The 27,165-nt window shown below is 36.1% G+C and overlaps 2 protein-coding genes across 2 annotated transcripts in view; both read left to right on the plus strand.

Moving 5' to 3' along the window:
- LOC134844778 (uncharacterized) lies at nt 1-27,157 on the plus strand. Its single transcript, XM_063861594.1, has 8 exons — nt 1-13; nt 5,530-5,663; nt 15,556-16,302; nt 16,918-17,129; nt 20,675-20,833; nt 23,100-23,151; nt 23,702-23,931; nt 26,703-27,157. The coding sequence occupies exons 2-8, from the start codon at nt 5,537-5,539 to the stop codon at nt 27,015-27,017; spliced, it is 1,842 nt and encodes a 613-aa protein (XP_063717664.1). The 5' UTR covers nt 1-13; nt 5,530-5,536; the 3' UTR covers nt 27,018-27,157.
- LOC134844626 (uridine-cytidine kinase-like 1) overlaps nt 1-27,165 on the plus strand; it is a 345,869-nt gene continuing 318,704 nt past the window's right edge. Inside the window, exon 1 of the mRNA XM_063861405.1 lies at nt 1-14. The gene's annotated coding sequence lies outside the window, so the exon portion shown is untranslated. The remainder of the gene's footprint in view (nt 15-27,165) is intronic.

Raw genomic sequence — 27,165 nt, forward strand, 5'->3', positions numbered from 1 at the left:
AAACTTATTAAATAGTTTCTTATGACAATGGCTGGAGGTTGATGATTGATCGAGTGACGACTGGCGACCAGATATCGAGAAACGGAAATAAAACTGACGCTGCTGGGGCTCGAACCACGGACCTCTGGAACAAAAGGCGAGTGTAGTATCCACTACACTACCGCGACAGCTCACTCGCTCCACGAAATAATTCGCTTCCGCGGCGTGCCTGAATCGAAAAGTGGCAAACCTGAAGAGCGATATAAGCACGATGTGGAAGAAGTTGAGAAAGTATTAGTCCACATGGCTGTTGAAAATTCAATTACTGACATTAGACATCTTGGGAAGTATGAAAAGAACAAGACAAAAACTATACTGATAAAGGTGGCCAATGCTGTGCATAAAAGACTAGTCTTGTTATCTGCTTTCAAACTTAAAGAATACGCGGAAAAAGTCTTCGTCAGTCCAGAACTATCAAATGAAGACTTCCTTCGAGAAAAACAGCTTCTAAAAAAGAAAGGAATTAATTAAAAACGATGGAGTTGAAGAAAACAAACATCTTCGAATGAGAAAGCTGATACTTGGGAATTTTGATGCCAATTTTTGGGTAGAAATGGATGTTCAAAACAACTGATTAGCCGAGACCCGACCGTGCAACATCGAAATCTTAGTTTATAATGTTCGAAGTATTCTTGAAATGAACCGGAGACAGACTTTTGCAACTCAATGACTGCACATGATTCCTCACAAATAATTTGTCTTACTGAAACTTGGTTAACTCATCATGTCAGAGATAACACAATCTTTTTTCCAGCATACGAGCTACACCGCAGTGAGCGGAAGCCAAATGCCAAGGCAATTCTCGACATGGAGGAGTTATCCTGGGCATACGATCCGAATTGGATACGAATTAATAGAACTGAAGCTCAATGGGGCTTTTGCAGCAGTCATACAATTGGACTCAAGACTGAAACTTAATATATATGTTGCCTACAATCCTCCTGCAGAAAGTCCATATCGCTGGAGCACCATGGAAGTGAAATACCTAATAGATGCGCTGACTACTAAGAAACTGGAACTACTGCAGACTTGATTATAGTTGGCGATATCAATCTGTCTGATGCAAACTAGGACACCAGTCATTCGAATGATGACTATGAGCAAGGCCTTCTAGGCTTGTTTGTTGATATCAATCTTGAGCAATTGCTCTGAAAGTCTGGATCATCAAATTCTCTAGATTTTGTGCTACCGTTCAACCGCAACAGTATCGTTAGTACTGAAACAAACCTAAAGCTTCACAAAGATTATTCGTTGGATGGCAGCTCCTGCCCTGATCATCTTCCATATTTTATTCAGCTGGACTCTACCATTGCTAAAGTTAACCCACCTATATGCGTTCAAAAGCCATGTCCCATACTGCACACAGTGTTCAATGGCCTACAAAGGGCGTCAACAGACTTGAGTAAAGCCAATCTATTCAACAACTACTTTGCCAGTATGTTCTCGGAAGGTGACTCAGCTCACTATCCTGGTAACATCTCAAACCCGGATCTCACTGGGCGGATGGATATTACGGAAAAGAACATGAGTGCTATTTTAGAGAAATTAAACCCAGCGAAAAGCCATGGACCGGACGCGATTCCCCATCGACTGTTAAAAAACCTAGCGACAGTCCTCTCACCGTCTCTCAGTCGAATTCTCTCGACATGTGTAAACAAAGGGAAGTTTCCTGAGCCCTGGAAAACAGCACTATTCTCCCCGGTGCACAAAGGTGGTAACCGAAGTAATATAAAAAAACTACCGTCCTATTGCTCTGCTGAACTGTGTCTCGAAAGTGTTCGAAAAAAATCTCTTCGATGCTCTTTATAAGCAGGTGGAACAAATATTGAGTCAAATGCAATATAGTTTCAGACGGAAGAGATCTACTGTTGTGCAAATGTTAGAGATTGTGCATAAGCTTTATAGAAACTCTGAAGACGAAACTATCACAGAACTTAATGTTTTGTACGTGGACTTTGAAGAAGCTTTTGATAAAGTCAGCCACAAATTGTTATTGCAGAAGCTACGTAGTATTGGTGAATGTGGGAAACTCTACGACATCCTACATAGTTATCTCTCTGGACGACGCCAATGTGTAAAAGTTAATGGCTCCATTTCTGATCCCGTCTCAGTGAGAAGCGGTGTACCCCAAGGATCTCTCCTTGGTCCATCACTATTTCTTTTATATGTCAACGACCTGTCTGATCTGTTCAGTGGGTACCCGTTCATGTTCGGCCATTAAGACTTACGGCAGCCAAGTTTGATACGCAAACAAGGGTGTGCAGGGTCGTGGAACATGTGCAGCAGACCGCCACCCGGTGGATTGTGGGTTCAGAGTTCAACTACAAAAAACGACTTCCAAAACTTAAGTTAGTTCCAGCTTCTCTGTATCTTGAAATGCATGATTTGTTGTTTTTATCTTCCAATATCTCTAGTCGTTATGAAGTTCACTGGCATGAATATGTTTCGTTCGCAAATGATGTATCTACGCAAAAATCAGCAAGAACTTTTGGTATCGGGCACCCAAGTTAGCTAACATGATTAGCTCCTTAGTAGATTTTTTCGAAGTCACCGGTTTGAAGCAGAGGTTAACAAACTTTCACAGGAATTACTTCATAACATTCCACGAACATGGGAACAGCTGTACGTGGACGATATTCTGTTGGTGTACATCATGCATCAACTCTACCAACTACAGACTCTGACTTGTTAACTGATAGGCCATCGGCCCTTAGAGTTGTTTACGCTTAAATTCAATTTATTATGATTATTATAATTACTGCTGAAAAGCTATTGGCCAAACCGCTCAAGTTAACTCAAGTACATGTAAAATGGTGACCTCATGGCTGGGTATCAGTATCTCCAGACCATGGAATTCAACTCCGGTTCCAATTCTGGTGCGTCAATTCCAATTCCTTGTAATTTAATTCCAATTCCAATTCCTGGAGAGACTAAAAATCAATTCCAATCCAACTCCTGGCTATTTTCCGTTGCCACAACAATTATTCTAAATTAGAAATTCTAATATTTATTTCTAATATAGTTTTATTACCTCTATTAAGCATAAATATTGTATCGATTATTAAATTGTAATAGTACGATTGATCATATAATTTAAGTTTGTATTCAAGCATTTTACGTTTATTAAGATTTAGACCGAGTCATTTTTCAAGATTTCAGTTTATTTTGCCAATTTTTGATGTCAATTTCATGTCAATTCCAGCCAAAAACTCAATTCCAATTCCAATTCCCAATTCCTGTGACCCTGTCAATTCTCAATTCCAACAAAAGTTAAGTACTTGAATTCCCTGCTCCAGACCACGAGGTCACTCCTAAAATCAGCCCTACTACGTGTTACTCTTATTTTTGTTCAGTAGATATAGTCATGCTATCCATCGAAGTTGGATGGATCCTTTCCCTCACCTCCTAGCTTCTCATTGTCTGAGAATGAATTAGATGTTCACCTCCTAGCTGAAACTCGTTTAAAATAATGTTCACAGTTGCTCTCCGAAAACCTCGAGCTTCTCGAAACCTCGTAAAGAAGCGTCGTCTGTACAATCGGGAAGGGTGGTAACGTCTTCCGTTAGCTTTCCTAGTTCGAGGGATTCTCTCTTCAACGATTGTAGCTGCACATTCCTTACAGTTCGGAGCGTCTTCTCGGATTCTAATTTCTAGTCGTTTTTCTATCTTGACGCCCTTTATCTGCTATTCTCTGCTAATTTGTACGAAGTTTTACGAATCACCTTTGTCACTCCAAACTGACCCTGCCATTTTTGCCCATTTCTTCAAATAAGCAATTTAATCGTCAGAAATATAAAAAGAAGAAAACAGAAGTGACTAGGTTATGCAAAGTCAAAAATTTGAATTTGCAAACGAGCATTTGAAAGGAAATGAAGCCTTCCGAAACGTAACGTTCGTGCAGTTTGAAACATTTTTCTTCATTTTTATAATAATCGAGAGGAGAGGGGTTTTAGTGTCAAGCTTTTTCGTCGTTTTTTTTTTTGCGATAATGTACTTTCCGGGTGAATGTTACAACTCATTAATAGTGAAGGGGGAACAACTTCTGAAAACGAGGATGTGAATTGTATCTGTTGCTTTTTGATATCATCCACAGCTTTCTCTCCGTTTCTTTTCGCTGGTAATTCTAAACCTAGGTAAGAAAGATTTTTAGTGCATCTGGTGTTTCATTAGTGAACTATAAAAGGGGGTGAAGTCTATCGGCAGCTCAGAGGACTTTCTGAGGGCCAACAATAACTCTCCTCACTACATCATCAATTTATTGCCGGAACAGCTCCTCGCTTGCGGGCTTACCTCTTTTTTGTCACAATGGAGTTTTCACAATACCAGAATCTTTCAGCTATGTATCGGTAATCGGTGTCTGATATACCTGGTTTCACTTCCTGACCTGTAGGTAGTTTCAGGTATGTCTAGTTTTCCTCAACCTGAACCTGAAATGTTTCAAGTTTCTGGAGACGCTATGCGAAGCTGATCAAACAGAACACCCGAAGTAATGATACTGATTAAATAATGCCTTGATAAAGAAGCTTCCTGCGTGTTTTAATTCGCAGGAACTTTTCTTCTAAGGAATTTGAAACTTTGATGTTGGACATTTGATATGAGTATGTGTCGATTTAGTATTTTTCTCTCGCCTTACCAATGGCGATTGATAAACTTAGATCATTACCTGTCATCAACACAAGCATCATTGTATGCTACCAGGACGTCTGCTACTGTACACTATAGTTTGAAAAAAATGCGGTTGGACAACAGTAGAGCTAATTTCTGGCATCGAGTTCCAAGATTCTGCAACATGCTACCTAACCATGTAAACTCTCATCGATTCGTGGACTGAAATCTCGACTGTCGAAGTTGTGGGGATAACAATTTCGACATTCAAAACACCTGCTCCTGGCGTTTCGCCTGTCAGTAACTCTTGTCACAATGTTATCCCGCGCTGATTAATGTTTGGGGCTTACAACAACAACAACAACATAGCTTTTATATTAAGTATGAGTTTGTCGCTGTTTTTTTTTTGTTATTTTGAATGAGACAACTATTTTGCTATCTGTATACAACGCGGAAACGCTAGCTGTGTACTTGATCTCTCCAAGAAACGGATTGATCTCTTTTCATCTCCGGGTCTTCTTCCTCTTTCCAACATATACTTAACTTCAACTTTTCCTGTCCTATCAACTTTTTCGCTTGTAAATTTGTATCGTGCTACTTTTATTTTCTGACCGTCTTAATTGACTTTATCTACCAATGAGACTGAAGTATGTAGAAGAAAAAATCTATGATCATCTGCGAAAAGGAAGCAGTAAAAATTTGTTATTGAATCTGAAAAATCATCGATAAAAAACTAAATTAAAGAAGAGAAAAAGCTTATAGAGCACTACAGAAATCATCTTGAACTACACTTTTACATTTGAAAATAATTTCATTTGGCTTTATTCTTTTTGTTTTGTAACTGTACATAATCTGCAGGAAGGAGTTTTAGAAACTTGCAATTTCAGGAACTATGAGAGAGCTTATTAAGAAATTTGACGATGGTGAAACTTTGCGGGAATACTGTTGTTTTGGCGATGTACACAAAGTGGAAAATCTTCTGTCCCTTCAAGAAGTTGACATCAACTCTCAGAACAAAGGTTTGTCAGTCTAACTTGTGATAGTGTGCGGCAACTTTCGGCAAACCTGCGTAGCAATTTTTTTTTGCAATGGAAGCGACATCATTTTAGCCATGTGTACAACGCGGAAACGCTAGCTGCGTACTTGAATCTCTCCAAGAAACTGATTGATCTCTTTTCATCTCCGGGTCTTCTTCCTCTTTCCAACATATACTTAACTTCAACTTTTCCTCTCCTATCAACTCCTTCCAACTTTTTCGCTTGTATATTTGTACCTTGCTACTTTTGTCTTAATTGACTTTTTTGAAGTTTTAGCTATTCGTTTTGCCATGGATGCGGATAAAGCAAAAGACAATATCGAGAGTGCATAGGCTCAACTCTCATAGGTATCTTTTCTAAGGCGTTAAGGCTAATCTCCAGCATATTTCCAGCATGCTTAGTGAAATTGGTGCAACTACCGATTTCACTAAGCATGCTGGAAATATGCTGGTGCTGGAAATTATGCAACTACCGAGCCATCATCAATATACGTATTATTCAGGGCATATCCGTGGGCTGAGGGAGGGTTCACGCATACATCGTAGAGAAACGGTCGTTTGGATGAGGAATTATTTAGAAGCCAACTCAGTTGTGACTATGATTTTACCGAGAAAAAATATACGAAAATTCTCGTCTATTAAATTTAAAAAAGCTCGTGTAGCAGATGATCTTGTCGACTTTGTCCAACAATAATCGGAATAAGTCTGAAAATTTTGAAACTTATCTTTAAATCAACTAGGATAGCCGGTTACTGTGCTTTGATTGTTCCGATCAGTCTTAAAAATACAAAAAAGGTTGTTTCTAGGGCTTAGGCATATTCAAAAGTCATAATAAAGTAAGCTAATTGGAAAACAATTTTTCGTACGGTTTTAATTCCCGAAATGGCGTAAACAAATCCATAAACCATCTTTACTCGAAAAAATTCAAAGTTTCCATGGTTTAATTAAAGCATAAATAGGCTATTTTAAGCCTGCTTGCTCACTTTACTCGCTCGAAGTTTGATCGAACAATTTGAACGAAATTTTCTCGACAGAAAGAAAAATTTTTCTAAAGTTTTTTATATGATATTTCACTCAACACTTTCCGATGATTATTTGTGCTACTTGATTTTGCGTGGAAATTTAAAAAAACTAAACCACTCGAATACAAAGTTCCTTTCCATTTTCAATGGTCGGAACAACAAGGGTAAGCCGATTGCTGTGAATAAAGCACAGAATCCTTAGCACAGATTTTTCTCCAAAATAGGCGAAGAACAAAAAATGATTTTTTTTTCTCAAATCGCATATTTACCCTGGCCGCGTAAGAAGCAAGCAGTGCTCACAGCATGGCTGAAATTGGGTTTATTTTAAACTATACCTATTAGTTTTTTTTGCATCTATATATGTTTATTAATGCAGTGATGCAGTGATATCCGTGGGCTGAGGGAGGGTTCACGCATACATCGTAGAGAAACGGTCGTTTGGATGAGGAATTATTTAGAAGCCAACTCAGTTGTGACTATGATTTTACCGAGAAAAAATATACGAAAATTCTCGTCTATTAAATTTAAAAAAGCTCGTGTAGCAGATGATCTTGTCGACTTTGTCCAACAATAATCGGAATAAGTCTGAAAATTTTGAAACTTATCTTTAAATCAACTAGGATAGCCGGTTACTGTGCTTTGATTGTTCCGATCAGTCTTAAAAATACAAAAAAGGTTGTTTCTAGGGCTTAGGCATATTCAAAAGTCATAATAAAGTAAGCTAATTGGAAAACAATTTTTCGTACGGTTTTAATTCCCAAAATGGCGTAAACAAATCCATAAACCATCTTTACTCGAAAAAATTCAAAGTTTCCATGGTTTAATTAAAGCATAAATAGGCTATTTTAAGCCTGCTTGCTCACTCTACTCGCTCGAAGTTTGATCGAACAATTTGAACGAAATTTTCTCGACACAAAAGAAAAATTTTTCTAAAGTTTTTTATATGATATTTCACTCAACACTTTCCGATGATTATTTGTGCTACTTGATTTTGCGTGGAAATTTAAAAAAACTAAACCACTCGAATACAAAGTTCCTTTCCATTTTCAATGGTCGGAACAACAAGGGTAAGCCGATTGCTGTGAATAAAGCACAGAATCCTTAGCACATATTTTTCTCCAAAATAGGCGAAGAACAAAAAATGATTTTTTTTTCTCAAATCGCATATTTACCCTGGCCGCGTAAGAAGCAAGCAGTGCTCACAGCATGGCTGAAATTGGGTTTATTTTAAACTATACCTATTAGTTTTTTTTGCATCTATATATGTTTATTAATGCAGTGATGTTTCATCTTGAGCTTAAATTGCAAAAAAAAATTCCAGAAGTGAATTTTGTCGGCAGTTTGAATTTCATCCCAATTTTTGTAGTTGTGGCCTGGTTGAATCTTGATGTTAGTTTTTTTTTGGTTTATAGTGGTCACATCTAGTCCCTAGTCCAGTGTTATTGGCCCTTAACCGGAAAGGATGGGCATAACACTAGGGCGGTGTACTTAAACGTCGTTTTAACACTGGGCTCGTCTGAATTGGTCTCGCTTTTTGCTGTGAGGTCGGCATCTTCCGTCAAGTTGCTTAGTTCTTTAAATGGATTTCTCCAGCTCATTCGTGCTATGTCAACTGAAAGTGTTCAGCTACACGAAGGGGGTCAGTCGATAGAGTTTGGATATGGAGATCTGTCGGTCTGCCGGGACAGTTGTATAAGCCATGCGAATCATCCGGCTCTGGGTTGCAAATAGTGCATATATTAGCCACTTTTGGGTCAATCCTGTTTAGATAGCTATTCAGAATGGGTGAGTATCCGGAGCTATGCGGGTGGGCACCTAGCATCACGTGATACTTTCTTTTCTTCTCTAAAGTTAGTTCTCTCGAGGTTAGTCATACCCAAAAGTTTACTTTGGTGTCTCTTCTGTATTGAATAATGTTAAGAACTGAATCTGTTGACTGGAGTTTACAGAGTTGCTTTCAGTTTGCGCGTGCTGTTTGATTCCAAGCTAATATAGTATGCACGTTCCGGAAAATCGTCTTCGAGGCATTTCATTATATACACGAACAGGGAGAATTTCAGAAATTTCACTTCCTATGTGGCCCGAGATACTGTAAGTGGATGAGGTCATTTTCACCAGGGCCACAGGCTTTATTCCTTTTTAGATTTTTTTGGCTTCCTGTTTTTATTAGCGATGAGATGGTAATTTTGCCAAGTTGAAGTTTTCCGTTTTGGCGCAAAATTGATCTTTTTGTCTGGTCAGGCTTTTCGGATTGAGGAGTACACTGCTCGCGAGAAAGTGTCGTCGAAAATATTGGTTTTGTTGAGTGTTATTGGAAAAGTTTTCCAGAAAGATGCAATATTGGACCAGAGCTTGCTTCAGCTGGATTTATAGTCGCACTATGTACAAAATCTTATCCATTTTTTTGTAGTCGCGGATACTTTTGGTGAAATCAGTTCAGATAATGAAGTTCTGGAGTATGGACGCCTTTTCAGCGGCAGAATCAGTACCGCCCCAAATCGGAAGCAAAATTTATCCACAACTTCCCTCAGAGACTCCATATTTGTGTTGAATTGCTTGTAAGTTTTTTTTCAATCAGCTGTTTGCTCTTGCGATTAGCCTTTGTTTTTTTTGGCTTTTTGATATCATTTTTGAGCAGTGAGCAGCTTCATTTTAATTTGAAAAAGATGACAGTTTTTTTTTCTGGCTGCATGACTTTTTTTGCACGACTGGCTGCACGAGAGCAAACAGGTGTTTACTGGCATATATGGAGCGGAGGCTCGCATCGCCTCTGTGTCTAAACATTTTTTTAAGCTCTTCAATTTGTTTTTTTTTGTTTCAGTTGATCTGGTCTCGGCAATTTTATAAAAATATTTGTTCATTTTGTGTTTTAAAATGGTCTGTCATGGTGGTTAGTAAGGGTCAGATTTTGTCCGGGACTGCCATGTGCATTTCATTTTTATTTACAAATCAGTTTATTAAAATTTCATTCTTCATTTCCTTTTTTGGTATCTATTTGTTGGATGAATTATGAAAGGTGGTGATAGTTGTTTTTTCCTCTTTTGATGCTACTTTATGGTACAGTTTGACTTTGTAGTTTCTGTTTTTACGTGCCTTCAATTGCCGCTTTGGCTTTTAACATCTAAGCGCGTCCAACGACTTACTGTTGTCCAATCTATAATTGATGACTTCCAGTTGTAAACCAGCAGCCGGCCTTTCCATACCTTAGCATCTCACAGGTAAACTTATTTTACCTACTAAAGATGAATATAAAATATTTTATTCCCTGTTGTTAGATGGCGTTATGTATTTTTTTTTACCGTGGAAATTTTAATTTGGCGGCTTACATTTTTTGTCATGTTTGCTAAGTCGTTTCTTGCATCGCACCGGAGAAAGTTATAAAAAATAATCCATGGTCACAAACATAGGACTTGTTTGTGTTAAATATAAAAAGTCCTTGCGTTAGCTTTTTAGCACTTGGTAAACAACCATTTGGTTTGAGAAAGAGATTAGAGATTTCTTCATTCCTAGCAGATTAAAATTGTTTATCAATTAGATCATGTAGCATTGTTTATCGTGGCTTTGTTTAAGTCTTGTCAGTTTCTACAAACTCTGATTTATATCGGTAATTTTCTTTTCCTTTTTGGCTCAAAAGGTTGTTTTGCTGTGTTTTTCTCTGGAATCGGTGCACTTTTATTCTTTAAGCATTATTTATACATTAGAATTGAGCTCAAGTGACAATTTTGATGCCCTGTCAATCTTGTTACATTCACCTGGCGAATAAATTCATCAGCAGAATGCAAATGAACTCTTCTGACAACAACAGAGTTTTTAGGGCCTTCGTAGCGGTTCTATTTATGTGAATATTAAAGGCATATTTTAGGTTTTTTGATCATCAAGCGATAAGAGAACTTCGATACCGAGAGGTTGTTTGCATATTTAATAATCATTAAGGAGAAATTATACGACTTGAAGTAGCTTTAATCTACATTTATTTATCTCGCATCCTGAATTATTGCTGGTCGTTAGTATTAATTGCCATTCGCCAACCAAAACGAGGGCGGTAAATTTTATTATTATCCTTAATCTCCCGGAGTTTTCTTTGTTTTTTTTTGAGTTTAATCATTTTGGTACACTTTCATTTTTGTTTCGATCGTTTCAATTAGTCCACTCCTCGGTAACAGTAGGAAAATCAGGCTGTAATTTTTGCCGGTGAGCTTCTGACCAATTACTTTGCCCTCTATTTTTTTCCTACTGGTTTTCGGTTTAAAGATTTTGATTTGGCTTTAAATGTGCATTAAATCAGTTTTGAAGTCAGATAAAAAATTCTGTTTAAGTCTTGGAGAACAACTTTCTGCATTCCACAGTGGAATTTTTGTCCCAACTACTTGGCAGTGAAAAGTTTCAAATTTTACATAGCGTGCGGGGGATGAAATGGAGAACGGATGAAAAACAAACGTTTTTTTTTTTTTACTCTAATATTTTGTCAATTATTCAACCAAAAAAAACTTTTCAATTGGCCTTACGTGCAGTCTTGTATTTCCTTCAAGCTGTTTAAACGTCAAAATAAGCTCAAGCAATCAAAATTAGAGCTTGTAATTCAATCTGCTTGTTCTGGCGTACATTTAACGTTCATGCTTGAGTCGACAAAGCTCAGTAAGTAGTTTGAGTCCGACCAGCAATTTTTTTGGCAAGCTTCCTCGAATTTCAACTATTCTGCTTTTTGTTCCGATCGTTTCTATAATAGAGGAGGAGCTATGGCATATGATAAGTTTTTCCGATGGATTTTGACTACCTCGTGAAAGGGTCGAGATGGTATCATATTAAAGCCCTGTGATTAAATTTTAAAGGAATTTGTTAAATATCAGACTAAATTAGGTACACCTTGATTGGAGGCTGACCTAATTTACTTTTACTACAGTTTCAACTTTGATTACACTCGCGGTCAGCGTAATGTATTACTACGAACCTTCTATTTTTTCTAACCTTACTCGCAAATAAAAGTATTGATTGAAAGTGGAAAGTGTTTACTTATCTGGTGGCACTTCTGCTATAATCACGATCTAGCATTGGAATTTTCAAAGCATCTGTTTTCTGCTTTTATGTGGTTAATTTTTGTGGTGTATTAAGCGTGCGTGGCCGAGTGTTTGGAGCGAAGAATCATAATATCTAGGACGCAGATCGCATCCGAATTTTTATTAGTTCGAGGCTTATTTCTACTTTTTCTCAATGCACTTAATAGATTATTTTTGCGCAGCGAAGCTTCGCTTCTGTTAGTTTTTCTGAACAAAGTGATCTATCACTCATTTAGATTGTGTAGTATATTTCGCGGCTTGACTTTTGATTTCCTTCGAGTTGAATTCAAATACAGTTGCTGAAAGGAAGGCTCATTACCCTCTTCTATTGGCAAAGTGCTAATGGCCTGAAAAATGTGAATGACTTCTAAGATCAAAATTTTCAGAATTTGCAGCGGATTAAAACTACCCATTTGTTTCGTTTTTCGTTAATTCATTAGTTATTTCAAGGTTCAATATATAAGATCCCTGTATTGTAAAGAGCTTCGAAAAATTATATCGTAGTCTTCGAAATTAGAAAGTTGATTTCCAATCGATTTCCTTGCGTTAGTGTAGACCTTTCCCGTTAACAACTCATGCAATGTTCGCATGTGAGATGTTACCTGCTTCATAATAAATTCAAATCAAATCTACAGGTAACTACCCAGTTATTGCCTGCTTAGTTACCGCTTGATAATTTTTTTAAAACTAATGAAGAGTCGATGAAAGTTGTTCAGGGTCTATTATAGGTCATATTGATTTTTTTGGTTTGTAGGAAAAGTTTTAAAACGCTCTGATATTTTACAGATGGGGCTTCATACATTTTCATGCAAATATGATTGCTTCTAGATTCAAAAGTGAATTTTAATTTTCTGATTTACCTGCAGATTAAAAGCTTTACCCATTGATTGTTTTCTCAGTCTGAGCTAATTTTATCTAAAAAAAAGTTTCAAGCAAAAATTTATTGAAATTCAAAGAGCTGTAAAACCATATAATTACAAGTCATTTTTTGTTTTCTGTTTTCTTGCATTCATTTACTCTTTTCCAACGGTCTGTTGGCTATGTTTTAACGTTGGCAATTATGGTTTTCGGCATCTTCTTTTTTCTTTTTGAATAGCATTCGAAACAACTGTTCGAAACTGTCTTATTCGATGTTCTGTTTGGCCACTAAGTGGTGGGTTCCGAATATAACATGTTTCCAAATTAGTTGCAATAGTTTTTTCTGACTAGAACTTTCACTTCGTGAATTTTGTCTAACAAGTTCTGTGTCTGTAGAACACTAAATTTTTTTGGGTTGCTTCAGGAATGTTTGTTTTTCAAATTTTTACCAGTTTTCGAGTTAGTTTTGTGTATACGTTTTCCACTCAAAGAGTAACGAATGGAGTCTTTTTCTAGTATATTTCCAGACATGTTTTTGCTTTATTACGCTTTGTAAGTTCGACCGAAAAATGCCCTTCTATATCTGAAATTTGGGGTTCAATCCAAAGAGCGGGTTGTACTAATGCGACGACGCCCAAATTTTTTTAAAAAACCAAATTATGGCCTTCCGGTTTTCAAATTGTTTTTGACTTTTCTCGAGAACTATCCGGTCAAACCTAGGTTTTTGGGTTCACTCGAATTAACAGATTGTGCGAATCTCTTCTACATAAGCGGCTACCCCCAATTTTTTAAAACTAAAAGTTATGGCTCTCGTAAATGTCAGCTCTGTCAGCAACTGATATCACAGGCTACGACCAGTTTCTGCTCGAAAAAAGTTATGGCCTTTTGAACAAGTGAAAGTTTCGAAAATTGGACCGGTTTTTGGAAGATTTTTTAGACTCGAAAATTACTTGCCAATTGTCAGATTAATTGTTCAATCGAGAAATATTGTTTTTGGGAAATTTTTCCCTACTTTACTGGTCACGACCTGCGTTTAGCAGAAAACAGTTACTGATTTTTGAATTTAGCCGTTCTATTCGATATATATTTTTTGTGTTCGTTGTTTGTTTACCAACTCCAATTTTTTTTTGTTTTTTAAAATTTTTATTTGGTTTATTGCTTTAACGACACCAATTTTTTTTAAAATATTGTTTTGTTTATGTTTTTCTGTCTATATTTCATTGGAATGTTGGTCTCATTTGCGTCATTTGATGAGTGAAAAATAATATTATTTGCGCGTGCGTTTCGAAGAACACTTGAAAAGGTTGCAAGTACCGTAATATAACATGAAACGTAATATAGCCTTAGAGAAAATTTTCCTGAATTAAAAAAAAAAACTTATCACGATCTATATATGCGTTTTTAGTTCAATTAATCTTCATTTGTCAACAGCTAGGCATGTTGCGCTCTCCAATTACGAAAACGGCAATGGCGGGACAAAACGTGAACGACTCTTATTTCGAAAATGGATTTGAGTTTTTAGATTGACCAGCGGAATTGAAAAATTACCTATAGATCCAATTTCTTAAAGTTTAAATCATAAATTTTTCTTAAAATTCTAAGAACTTCACGGCCATATTTGTGTTTTATTTGAAAAACGAAACTTGACGTTTTTCAGAAGTCATGCAAGTTGCTTTTCCGTTTTATAGTATGTTTTTTTTCCTGTTTCTTGAGTGCGTCCCCTCGATCTGTCTGTTCATTTCGAGCTTACTTTTTTTCGAGCTTACTTTATCTGTTCACGTCGAGCTTTTTTTCTGTAAGCGCAAAAACTGAACATGAAGTTTGTATTGTATTTGAAAATCAATTTCACGCCTAATGACGAAATAAAAACGGATTGTCTGTCTAAAACAAGAAACAATTGTGTCACTTGTCAGTTGTGGAAAAATGGAATTGTGTCTATCTTATTCGTTGCATTGACGCATCTCTTGTAGTTTGTTGGTGCGCGTACCTTTAATGACAATGGTGAATGAGAGTTGTCCTCCGCTGTTCCTTCTAATCAGAAAATGACTCCTGGAAGAGGCAGGGTTGCGTTTCCGCTCAGGTTTTCCGTTTTGAGTCGTTGATGTGTTTTGCAGCAGAGAAATGAAAGCAACTCTGAAATGATTAGAGAAAGAGTAGTATGTAGGTTGTTAATGGCGTCTTGTGTCGCTCTAATTATTCCTCGTCCTCCTATTTTCCCTAGCTACCAATGCCCGTCCCCCTTTTCTATCCACCAGAACCCCCCCCCCCCCCATTTCTCATTTTACCTCCTATCCAAATGGGCACATTGTCGCCGCTACCGCCTATGAGTGGAATCCATTTCGCTGATTGGGATTCCCTACCTGAAATGTAACCTCTTTTGTCAGGAGACCAACTGTGGCTCAGAAACAAAGTGGCTCTTAAAAGTGAACAGATTTCTCTTTTTACCTGTGATCGCTCCCTATCTTTTTAAACATTTCTTGGAATTTAATGTATTACTCGCCTGATTACATGTTAAATTTTAGTTCGTGCTCAAACTGAAAATAATGAAAATACGGGTATGATTAAGAGTTATTTCATTCAGCTGGCTAACTTTCTGTGACGTCAAAAAATTGGTTATTGCTTGGCTTTATATGACTGATTGTCAATTGCGACTTAATTTATCCATCTTGTTGGTCCCTGAGATGGTTTTGTTAAATTAATGAAGTGTTAACCTGGTTCTTTCATCACAGCGGCTCAATACTTCCCAAGCGTGACTGAATTTAATAAAGTAGTTCATTGGAAACAGGCGCCATCTCAAATCTTACAGCAATTCATAATCACTTACTATTCTTATACCGTTTTGAATTGATTTGCAATTGCTTAAGAGGCATTGAAATTTGAAAAAGGTTTAGTGATTTTAATTCAATCAAGCACTGTGAGCTGAAGAGACTTTGATGTTTAGTGAACGGATGGACTGCCTTGCACTGGGCTGCTAAAAGAGGTTATCTGGACATTTGCGAGTTACTTTTGGCTAACGGTGCTTCATGCACCATCCCAAATGCCTCTGGGCAGCTACCAGTCGATCTCATTTCCAAAAACGACCGCCGCCTTCTTGATCTTTTAGTTACCAGCTCATCGTCTGGAAATGTAGCCAAGCAGATTAAAATTGACAACTCGAATCAACCAGATAGTCGACCCAAATGCGCAGTGTCAAATTATTCAGTGACTAAATCTTCTCCGACTAAAGTAACATCAAATCAAAATTTTGAAAACGCGAAGCTTGACTTGCCTGCAGATGATACAAAAAATTCAAAGCTTTCAGTTAATTCAGAAACAGCTTCTAATTATTCAAGCGTTGCTTCTTTTACCGAACATGATTCTGGATTCGTTGAATCTGAAAGCAATGAAACGTTATCGCAATCAAGTCAAAATTCGAAGCAATTAAGTTTTGTACCTTCATACATGTCACGTGTTAAACCCCCAACCAGCGCCCTTAGCTCTTACTCAGAGGATTACACCTACCCCTGGACCAAACCCAATTCCAAGAACTCCACCCCCTCGTCAACTAGTGGTTCGAGGGGAGTTGCTAACAATGGAGTGCCAGGACAACATATAAGCCATTCATTGCCCTTGAACAGTTCTGCACCCCAGTTGTTGAGTGCCCCTAATAATGTGGGTCTTCATAACAACACGACTTTCCCCAATTCAGGTCAGTAGCCCTTTTGCCTGTTTTACTCAAGTGTTATTTAGATTACAGCCGCTAAAGTTGAAGTTAAATTTAGACTAGTTTGCTAAAGACATTTCTAGGGTTTTGGGGACTTGGGTTTGTACTAGATTATCACGGAAAATGGTAATCGATTTTGGATGCTCGCCTAGGAAGTTTGATCTCAAACAAACAGGATTTAACTTGTTTTAAGCAAAGCAGAACATGTACCACGCAGACAAAAAGATTATTGAATTTTCTTTGTTGTCTCAAATTTTTTTTTAGCTTGAGGCACCTGCTCTGTAGTTACACAGGAAAAGTCTCTTTGGCTGTACAAAAATTTCAGAGGCGAATTCTTCAAATAAAGCTAAGAATTGAAAATGTGTATATATAAAAAAACCTAATAGTGCTGGTGATCCCGCTGATTAAAAATAAGCGTTCGTAATGCATCAATTCATCAATCTAGCTTCTATTTTTCCCATTTAGTCTATAATTTTGCTGCGTTTTGAAAACTCAAGTTACATATATCTATCTATTCTACTTCATTCCGCAAAAAGCAGTATAACGGTGTTGTACTCACAATATTTTCACCGCATTTTGTTCACATCATAACTTTACCAGGTCTGAGGATAACGCACCAAAGGAATATTACACAAACCCTTCCGCCCAGTGCTAACAGTACTAACCCAGACATTTCCCTCAGCTCAACGGGTGATGACGTAAGCGACCAGCCATCCCCCCTCCCGGTCGGAAACAGTGCCGCTCTGAACGTAGCTGGGGGCTCGAATTTGTTCAGCAGTAACGAGAGCATGCCAATAGCGCCTTCGTCCGAGGTAATACTACTCTAATGGTAAATTAATTGGATTTCTTTTTCTTTATAACGGAACTTAAATTTATTAAAAATTGGAAATCGGGTATGCAGACTGCATTACTACAAATACTCCCCTTTGGTACTATTTCAAGGCATCCATTTTTTGCTGGCTTTGCCTAATGGCACGTTATATTAATAGTGAGAGTAGAGAGCTCGCTAAAGAAATGCAACTTGTTGGTCAAAATGTTCGTGATTTTTTTGGAACTATGTCCCAAATGTTTGTCTGAAAGCTCAAAATTAAAGAAAAACAGGGGATGTTATCTTTTAGGATGGCTAAACGGGCAAAGGATTTTTTGAGAACAATGCCGCTATTGAAAATCGCAGATCGAATTTGGAAAATTGTTTTTTTATTTATATTTTTGTGTCGTCCCAGATGCCGGATGTTTTCCGGGTTCAACTTGGTTTTGTACGCTGTTTTTGTCCCGACCACTGAAACTGGGGATAAACTTTGTATTCTGGTGTGTTTTAGTTTTTTAAGAGTCGATGAACGTAGTTCAGACTCTTATATAGGTCGTGATAGCTTTTTTGGTAAAGTCTTAAAATTTGTTCAGGCTCAAATTCATTTTTTTACGGTGTGACTTTTGATCTCTTTTTACATTTAGTTCATTTTTTGTTATAAAAAGGGTAAACTCCACTATTGAACAGGAAAAGAATTAAAGTCACAAAAAACGTGTTCGACTTCTTATTTCGGAAATGGTTTTTAATTATCAGATTTCCCAGCAAAATAAAAAACTTACGTATTGATCCAGTTTTCTTAAAATGGGTTGATTTTATCAAAAATATGTCAATTATAAGTTGTATAAGAAACTCAAAAAGAGCTTCAAGGCCGTCTAATTTTTCTTCGGATGTCTGTTGGCTATGTTTCTGTTTTCCTCGCATAATCAGTTACCACAAAAAATAGTCGAAAGGTTTAATTTTTTTGTCTAATATCGAGCAGATAAAGCGAGCGGGCAGGACCATATTACGGAAAGAAGACAGAAAGTCTTAATTTTACTCAAGGATTATTTGTTTTGAAGCTTCTTTTAGCTTCGTCTTGAAAACGAAGAATCCTTAAAAAACCAATTTTTTTTTTTGAATTTTTATTTTGTTGGTTTTTCGATAAATTGGTTGAAAAAAAAAAACGTTGGCAAAAAATTGCATTTTCTATTGATTATCGAGGGTACTCATTTCCTAAGCTATCGTTTAGCGCCGCTCAAAGCCGGACGAACAAAACAACAATTTGCAAAAAAAAATTCCAAATTTTTATCATAACCATTTCGGAAAAGTTTCAAAGCTTTTAGTTTTTATCAAAGTGCATACTTGAGTCCTGTCTTTATGCAAATACTCTTATCGAGATCTTGATGATTTTGTTCCAACCACTTAAAAGATTTTCTTAACGCAAAATCAGGTACCACAAATAATCATCGGACTGGGTTGAGTGATATATCAAATTAAAGCCCTTTCGCAAATTTTTTTCCCAGTATCGAGAAAAACAGGTTTGAAATTTTTGATTTTTCGTCTTAGTTTGAGCGAGTAAAACGAGAGAGCTGGCCTATTATAGAAGGATAGTCACAGACTAGTAGTAAATCAGCCATGGATGTCTTAAGTCCTGAAAATTCTTATAACTTAAGTTTTTTAAGCTCAAATTTTTTTTTCGATTTTTAAAAAAAATTTATTTTATGAATTGATTTTTCAAAAATAAACTGTTTTTCAATATGCCTATTTTATTGTGAATATCAAAAATGCCTAAAATAGAGTTTTTCCTTCAGATCCTTGCTTCGCACCACACGCAAAAACGTGAAATTAATTTTAAAAAAAACGTTGTTGTAGTTTTTAAATTACGTTAATGTCGGAATATTCTGTGCTACTTGCACAGGTACCGGCTATTCTTGTTTTTGTTCGTTTTTCATTCAGGAAAAATTCTTTAAGTTTTTTCACGCTTTATTTTAATTTGTCATGTTATGACTGATTTATTTTAAAGTTCAGTTCTTTTTCTTTGTGAAAAGGAAGGCAAACTCCACTAACGAACAGCGAAAGTTTTAAGGTCACGAAAAACGCGCTCGACTTCTAATTTCGAAAGTGATTTTTTTTTTCAGGTTTTCCAGCGAAATTTAAAAAATTACCTAATGATCCAGTTTTCTCTAATTAGGTCAATTTTTTTGACATAGTGCCAATCATAAATTGTTCTAGAAATTCAAAGAGCTTTAAGGGCACCTAGAAATTCAAAGAGCTTTAAGGGCATCTATTTTTTTCTGTTTAATTGCGTTCATTGACTATTTTCCAACTCAGTTGACTATGTTTAAAGAAAGTTAATCAAGATACAAGTAGGTCGGGTGAAATTATAGGACAATTAGCATCTTTACGGAGGATGTTAGGTTGATGCCCTGGGGTTTAAGGAAATTTATAATGTCGTCCTAAATAATTTTTTCATTTCTACGTGGATAGAAATGTAGAACCGAAATTTGAGAACCGTAATTTTGGAGCCGAAATTTTTTAACCAAAAGGTAGAACCGTAATTTGAGACAAATACTGCTCTATACGTAGTATTAACAGACATATTTCATTATCCAAAAAGCTGAATATGCACAATGTGTTTCTGCTGCGTTGATTTGAGAAAGTCATCTATCCTCTATTAGAAGAGAACTTTTAAACTTTAAAGATTACTCTTAAAACGCCAAACGTTTTTATCGAGTTAGGTTTAAAAAACTTAATATCTTGCACACGGTTTTATAAATTTGAAAATATAGTGTCGAACTCGCATAAATTGGTGCTCACTAATATACCACTTAAGCTGCATAGCATAGCAAATTAATCGCATGTTTTTTATCCACTTTATTGGTGGCTAGTCTTTGTAGAAATTAAGAGCCAGCGGTGCTGCTGTATTAACATTATTTTGTAAATCTGGAGGTGAGTTCGAATCCTTTACAAGGCAAGCGTTTATTTTTCCATTTATTTTATGATATGGTTGAGTTTTATAACACTTTTCTGCCCGGTTATTTTTTCCTGCATTTGAAGCTCTCGGTTGCAATTTTTTCCTTTAGATGCGAAGTGCTGCTTTCATGTGTAAGATAACTGACTTGTCTTAATCTGAGCAAAGAAATTAGTGTAGTTTTGTTGGAATGTTTGGGTTGGCGCTGCTGTTCATATACGGTGGTTTAGTTTGTTTAGTATTAATGAACAACGTGATTTATCTTTAATTTCAGTTTGGGTTTTGTTTTTTTTCTGAAATTTTTTAAAAAGTTGTTCTTGCGCAAATTTGAATTTTTTTTTTAAGTTCAATTCAAATTTCTTTGCTAAATTGAAGGCACATTGCGTTTTTTGCTACCAAATGTGCAAATGGCATGATAAAAAGTGATTTAATTTAAGTTTCAGTTATAGTCTTAAAGTCGCAAAATTCCCTGCGGAATAAAAGTTAACCTATTGACACATTTTTCTCTTAAGTTAGTTTTGTGAAAAGAGTGTCAAAAATTAAAGAAATATAAATTGGAAAGTGAAAGAAATACAAAGAGTTTCGGGTTTGGGTTTAAGGTACAATTTTACATGGACAGACAGAAGCAAGTTGGAGTTGGCGGCCAGCAGAACGGAACAGGGGGATTGGGCTACAGAATCCTGAAGGTACGAGTAAGTGACCAGTGCGACAAAGACTTCGTGGAAATCGATCTGCCCTCGGACAAACTATCCATCCAGGTTGGTACAATGTAAACTCATATAGTTTGTTTGCCCTAATTTGATCAATTTTTCCGATTTACAGACATTTTTGATTTTTTTGTTTATTTTCAATAGCAAACTTTAGTGAGCGTTAGTGTGTTACTACGATTTTTTTTTCTAACTTAAGTTGCAGATATTGGTGTCACTTTTGGGGCACAATTACGGCTTTTTGATAGCATGTGCTTTGACATTCGAATAGTAAAAGGTTAACACAGTTGATGCATTTTAAATTCATCAAATGAACCGAAAAAAAGCTATTTGTTTCAAACAACTTAGCAATCATAAAAACTCGGTTTCCGAAATTTTCTAACTCAATAGATCTCGCAATTTTTGGAAAAGAATAATTTATACATAATGTGGCTTTATGCTTTCCAGTTTAAATTAGTCTGAATGCCTTCAGTTTGTTATATATCAAACTATTACTTGCAAAATTGTGTCTATATGTATTTGGTGCCACTTTTGCTGCTTTGGCAATTTGTTAGCATATGTAGCTGCTTTTTTTGCGACGAGTGTTTGACGCTTGCTAAGCGTTCGTGGCTGAGAGGGCTGGGCGTGAGATTCCAATTATGGAGGTCATAGGTTCCGAGCCCTTACGTAGCAAAGTTTTACTTATTCGAGGCTTATTTCTATCTTTTCTTATTTTACTTTATAAAGCTGCTGTTTTGTCGCGTTCTCGATAGTGTTTGCGAAGCGCAGCTTCGCCTCTGTGTTTAAAATGCATCTTGGTGAATTGGGAATCTATTTTGCGTCGCTCTACTTAGCTTATTGATTGGAAAGCTTACTTTTTTTTTTTAAATAGACCAAATTGATTTCCCGTATAATTATAAAAAAACAAGCACTCCCTTCTCAAAAAAGTATATAATGGCGCCTTAAGAAAAAAATTAAGGGTATGTCAGCCAAAATTGCTGTCTTGAAGAATCAAAGGGTGGACCCTGTGGAGAAATTCGTATATTAATTTTAGCTTAATGGGTGAATATCTATTGTAATTCGATTTTCTGACAAATTTTGTAGCTCGATACAACGTTAACAGTGCTCAATTTCGGCTTGCGATTAGCAAGCGTTATCAAACCGTAATATAGACTTGTAAAATAAACTGTTTTTCAATATGCCTATTTTATTGTGAATATCAAAAATGCCTAAAATAGAGTTTTTCCTTCAGATCCTTGCTTCGCACCACACGCAAAAACGTGAAATTAATTTTAAAAAAAACGTTGTTGTAGTTTTTAAATTACGTTAATGTCGGAATATTCTGTGCTACTTGCACAGGTACCGGCTATTCTTGTTTTTGTTCGTTTTTCATTCAGGAAAAATTCTTTAAGTTTTTTCACGCTTTATTTTAATTTGTCATGTTATGACTGATTTATTTTAAAGTTCAGTTCTTTTTCTTTGTGAAAAGGAAGGCAAACTCCACTAACGAACAGCGAAAGTTTTAAGGTCACGAAAAACGCGCTCGACTTCTAATTTCGAAAGTGATTTTTTTTTTCAGGTTTTCCAGCGAAATTTAAAAAATTACCTAATGATCCAGTTTTCTCTAATTAGGTCAATTTTTTTGACATAGTGCCAATCATAAATTGTTCTAGAAATTCAAAGAGCTTTAAGGGCACCTAGAAATTCAAAGAGCTTTAAGGGCATCTATTTTTTTCTGTTTAATTGCGTTCATTGACTATTTTCCAACTCAGTTGACTATGTTTAAAGAAAGTTAATCAAGATACAAGTAGGTCGGGTGAAATTATAGGACAATTAGCATCTTTACGGAGGATGTTAGGTTGATGCCCTGGGGTTTAAGGAAATTTATAATGTCGTCCTAAATAATTTTTTCATTTCTACGTGGATAGAAATGTAGAACCGAAATTTGAGAACCGTAATTTTGGAGCCGAAATTTTTTAACCAAAAGGTAGAACCGTAATTTGAGACAAATACTGCTCTATACGTAGTATTAACAGACATATTTCATTATCCAAAAAGCTGAATATGCACAATGTGTTTCTGCTGCGTTGATTTGAGAAAGTCATCTATCCTCTATTAGAAGAGAACTTTTAAACTTTAAAGATTACTCTTAAAACGCCAAACGTTTTTATCGAGTTAGGTTTAAAAAACTTAATATCTTGCACACGGTTTTATAAATTTGAAAATATAGTGTCGAACTCGCATAAATTGGTGCTCACTAATATACCACTTAAGCTGCATAGCATAGCAAATTAATCGCATGTTTTTTATCCACTTTATTGGTGGCTAGTCTTTGTAGAAATTAAGAGCCAGCGGTGCTGCTGTATTAACATTATTTTGTAAATCTGGAGGTGAGTTCGAATCCTTTACAAGGCAAGCGTTTATTTTTCCATTTATTTTATGATATGGTTGAGTTTTATAACACTTTTCTGCCCGGTTATTTTTTCCTGCATTTGAAGCTCTCGGTTGCAATTTTTTCCTTTAGATGCGAAGTGCTGCTTTCATGTGTAAGATAACTGACTTGTCTTAATCTGAGCAAAGAAATTAGTGTAGTTTTGTTGGAATGTTTGGGTTGGCGCTGCTGTTCATATACGGTGGTTTAGTTTGTTTAGTATTAATGAACAACGTGATTTATCTTTAATTTCAGTTTGGGTTTTGTTTTTTTTCTGAAATTTTTTAAAAAGTTGTTCTTGCGCAAATTTGAATTTTTTTTTTAAGTTCAATTCAAATTTCTTTGCTAAATTGAAGGCACATTGCGTTTTTTGCTACCAAATGTGCAAATGGCATGATAAAAAGTGATTTAATTTAAGTTTCAGTTATAGTCTTAAAGTCGCAAAATTCCCTGCGGAATAAAAGTTAACCTATTGACACATTTTTCTCTTAAGTTAGTTTTGTGAAAAGAGTGTCAAAAATTAAAGAAATATAAATTGGAAAGTGAAAGAAATACAAAGAGTTTCGGGTTTGGGTTTAAGGTACAATTTTACATGGACAGACAGAAGCAAGTTGGAGTTGGCGGCCAGCAGAACGGAACAGGGGGATTGGGCTACAGAATCCTGAAGGTACGAGTAAGTGACCAGTGCGACAAAGACTTCGTGGAAATCGATCTGCCCTCGGACAAACTATCCATCCAGGTTGGTACAATGTAAACTCATATAGTTTGTTTGCCCTAATTTGATCAATTTTTCCGATTTACAGACATTTTTGATTTTTTTGTTTATTTTCAATAGCAAACTTTAGTGAGCGTTAGTGTGTTACTACGATTTTTTTTTCTAACTTAAGTTGCAGATATTGGTGTCACTTTTGGGGCACAATTACGGCTTTTTGATAGCATGTGCTTTGACATTCGAATAGTAAAAGGTTAACACAGTTGATGCATTTTAAATTCATCAAATGAACCGAAAAAAAGCTATTTGTTTCAAACAACTTAGCAATCATAAAAACTCGGTTTCCGAAATTTTCTAACTCAATAGATCTCGCAATTTTTGGAAAAGAATAATTTATACATAATGTGGCTTTATGCTTTCCAGTTTAAATTGGTCTGAATGCCTTCAGTTTGTTATATATCAAACTATTACTTGCAAAATTGTGTCTATATGTATTTGGTGCCACTTTTGCTGCTTTGGCAATTTGTTAGCATATGTAGCTGCTTTTTTTGCGACGAGTGTTTGACGCTTGCTAAGCGTTCGTGGCTGAGAGGGCTGGGCGTGAGATTCCAATTATGGAGGTCATAGGTTCCGAGCCCTTACGTAGCAAAGTTTTACTTATTCGAGGCTTATTTCTATCTTTTCTTATTTTACTTTATAAAGCTGCTGTTTTGTCGCGTTCTCGATAGTGTTTGCGAAGCGCAGCTTCGCCTCTGTGTTTAAAATGCATCTTGGTGAATTGGGAATCTATTTTGCGTCGCTCTACTTAGCTTATTGATTGGAAAGCTTACTTTTTTTTTTTAAATAGACCAAATTGATTTCCCGTATAATTATAAAAAAACAAGCACTCCCTTCTCAAAAAAGTATATAATGGCGCCTTAAGAAAAAAATTAAGGGTATGTCAGCCAAAATTGCTGTCTTGAAGAATCAAAGGGTGGACCCTGTGGAGAAATTCGTATATTAATTTTAGCTTAATGGGTGAATATCTATTGTAATTCGATTTTCTGACAAATTTTGTAGCTCGATACAACGTTAACAGTGCTCAATTTCGGCTTGCGATTAGCAAGCGTTATCAAACCGTAATATAGACTTGTTTTCGGGTTAACAATTTGTTTTTTTTATTGTTACCTTAAGATTTACTCCAACTAATTTTACTTACTTGGATTCGTATTTCCTTCTTTGTTTTTTCTATTGTTTTGATGCAAAAAAACTTCGGCTCAAATTATTTTGGCCTGTTTCTTATCGGTTTAATGGCATGATTTTGGGTCGTCTCAAGGGAAGCACTATTTGAACACTCCCTTCCGCATTTTTCAAGTTGATTAGTTTTTTTTTTCTTTTTTCCGTTATGGAAAATTGTTTCAAAAAAGGGATATCAATTGAAAGATCTCCTACTCCCCTGTGGCCCTGTATACTACCCTATGGCTCGAGTCTCTTTTTACTTGAATCCTCTGTCTACAGGCTTGGGAAAAGTCTGGGAGAGTATTTGACCCATATTTTTGATTTTTTTGCTTCCTCGAAAACCACTCTCAAATCTGGGTTTTTGTTTTCAATGATACGAACAATTTTGAAATACTCCGTGCATTACACTTAAAATTATAGCTCTTTTTGATTTCTGACCGTTTTGTGAATCTTTTTGACTTTTTCAAAAACTAATTTCTCAAATCTGATATTGCTGGTCCAATGAAGATAACGGGTAGTGGGAAACTCTCCTGCTTTAACGACCACTCACAAACTTTTTTTACACAAAAGGTTATCGCCTCGGAAAAGTTAAATTTTTGATTTTTTGACCGTTTCTTAAACTTGAATGTTCTCAAAAACTACCCTGCCATATCTGAGATTTTGGGTTCAATTCAAAGAACGGGTTGTAGGAATGCTTATGAGACTGCGCCCAATTTATTCTGACGCTAAAAGTTATGGCCCTCGGAAAAGTTAAAATTTTGATTTTTGGCGTTTCGTTTATTTTTTTAGTTTTTTTATTTTTATCGAGAACAAACCTCGAAACAACAGGTAATTGAAAGCCTACCTTTATAAATGACTATGTGTAGTTTAATTAAGGAAAAAGTTATGGCCTTCAAACAAGTCAAAGTTTTGAAAGTTTTTGACCTTACGCGAAAATTACCGTGCCAATTCTCAGGTTGTGTTCAACCGAGAAACCAGGTTTTGGGAATCTCTGCTTAAGCGGCCACAAGTTGCTTCTTGCAGAAAAAGTTTATGGATTTTGGGAAGTCTTTTGACCGTTTTTAGAGGTTTTGACCGTTTTTAGAAACTTTTTCAATTTTTAAAAATTTTAACAGTCAAATCTGCGTTGAAAAGTTTAGTTTAAAGAGCCCGTTGCGATAATTGTTCCTGCAGAAGCGGTGACTCTTTAATCTTAAGTTTTTTTTACTCTTCTCTTTTGTTTTAGTAGAGAAAAAACGAAGTCCAATATTTGAAATCACTTTTTTCGTGCTGCATCAGTATAGCAATTTCATTCAATATCAAACACGTACATCCTATAGCTGGGGGCTCCTAGCCGAAAAAGTTTTGGTTCACCTAGTTGTTTTCGTCATTTAATCGACTATTTTTTTATGTCTGGAAGGGGGTTGGTGTATCGACAGGGGTGCGAAGCTGCGCCTCGACTCTGTGTTAATACTTAAATTTCAGTTTCAGGAATTGTACTCCAGTGTAATCCTAATTTATTTTGTGCTTTCATAACGCGTATGGGAGCTCACTATTTGGTTAACTATGTCTTTGTTTGTTACATTTGTATTCTTTTAAAGGGGTTTCTGGAAATTTCCTGCCAAGAACTGGGCTTGGAGTACCCAGTGCATATTGAAAGAATCAGAAAGATGCCGAACACTCGTCTAAGGCGAGATATAGAAGTAGAGCGATTGAACAACTACCAGGAACTGGAACTAGTTCTGAGCAAACACCCGGTGGCACTCCCTGTGACGTCACACCATCATCACCAGAATAGTATGACGTCATCCCAACACCATCACCCTCTGTCTCATTCACACTCCTACCTGAACAATGTTGGCAATAACAATAACACGCCTAATGGAAGCAGATCGAATAACGATGTTGTTCTTTAAGACAGAAATTACAGGGGAAAAACTATTTATCAGAACAAGTTTCTATATTGAGAGACGTCTAATTTAATTTGGATTTAATTCGTTAATTGATGAAATCATAAATTTGTTTGTATTTTGGATAATTTATCGATCAATGACTGTTTTTGAG

This window comes from Symsagittifera roscoffensis, chromosome 4, assembly GCF_963678635.1.
Source record: "Symsagittifera roscoffensis chromosome 4, txSymRosc1.1, whole genome shotgun sequence".
In the NCBI taxonomy this organism is placed as follows: Eukaryota; Metazoa; Xenacoelomorpha; order Acoela; family Convolutidae; genus Symsagittifera; species Symsagittifera roscoffensis.

Bases quoted from the DNA above. Each gene is read 5' to 3' on its own strand.
- LOC134844778 (XM_063861594.1), top strand. From the start codon at position 5,537: ATGAGAGAGCTTATTAAGAAATTTGACGATGGTGAAACTTTGCGGGAA. The intron at 5,664-15,555 runs GTTTGTCAGTCT...TTTGATGTTTAG, and splicing joins CATCAACTCTCAGAACAAAG to TGAACGGATGGACTGCCTTG. The intron at 23,932-26,702 runs GTTGGTACAATG...ATTCTTTTAAAG, and splicing joins CGGACAAACTATCCATCCAG to GGGTTTCTGGAAATTTCCTG.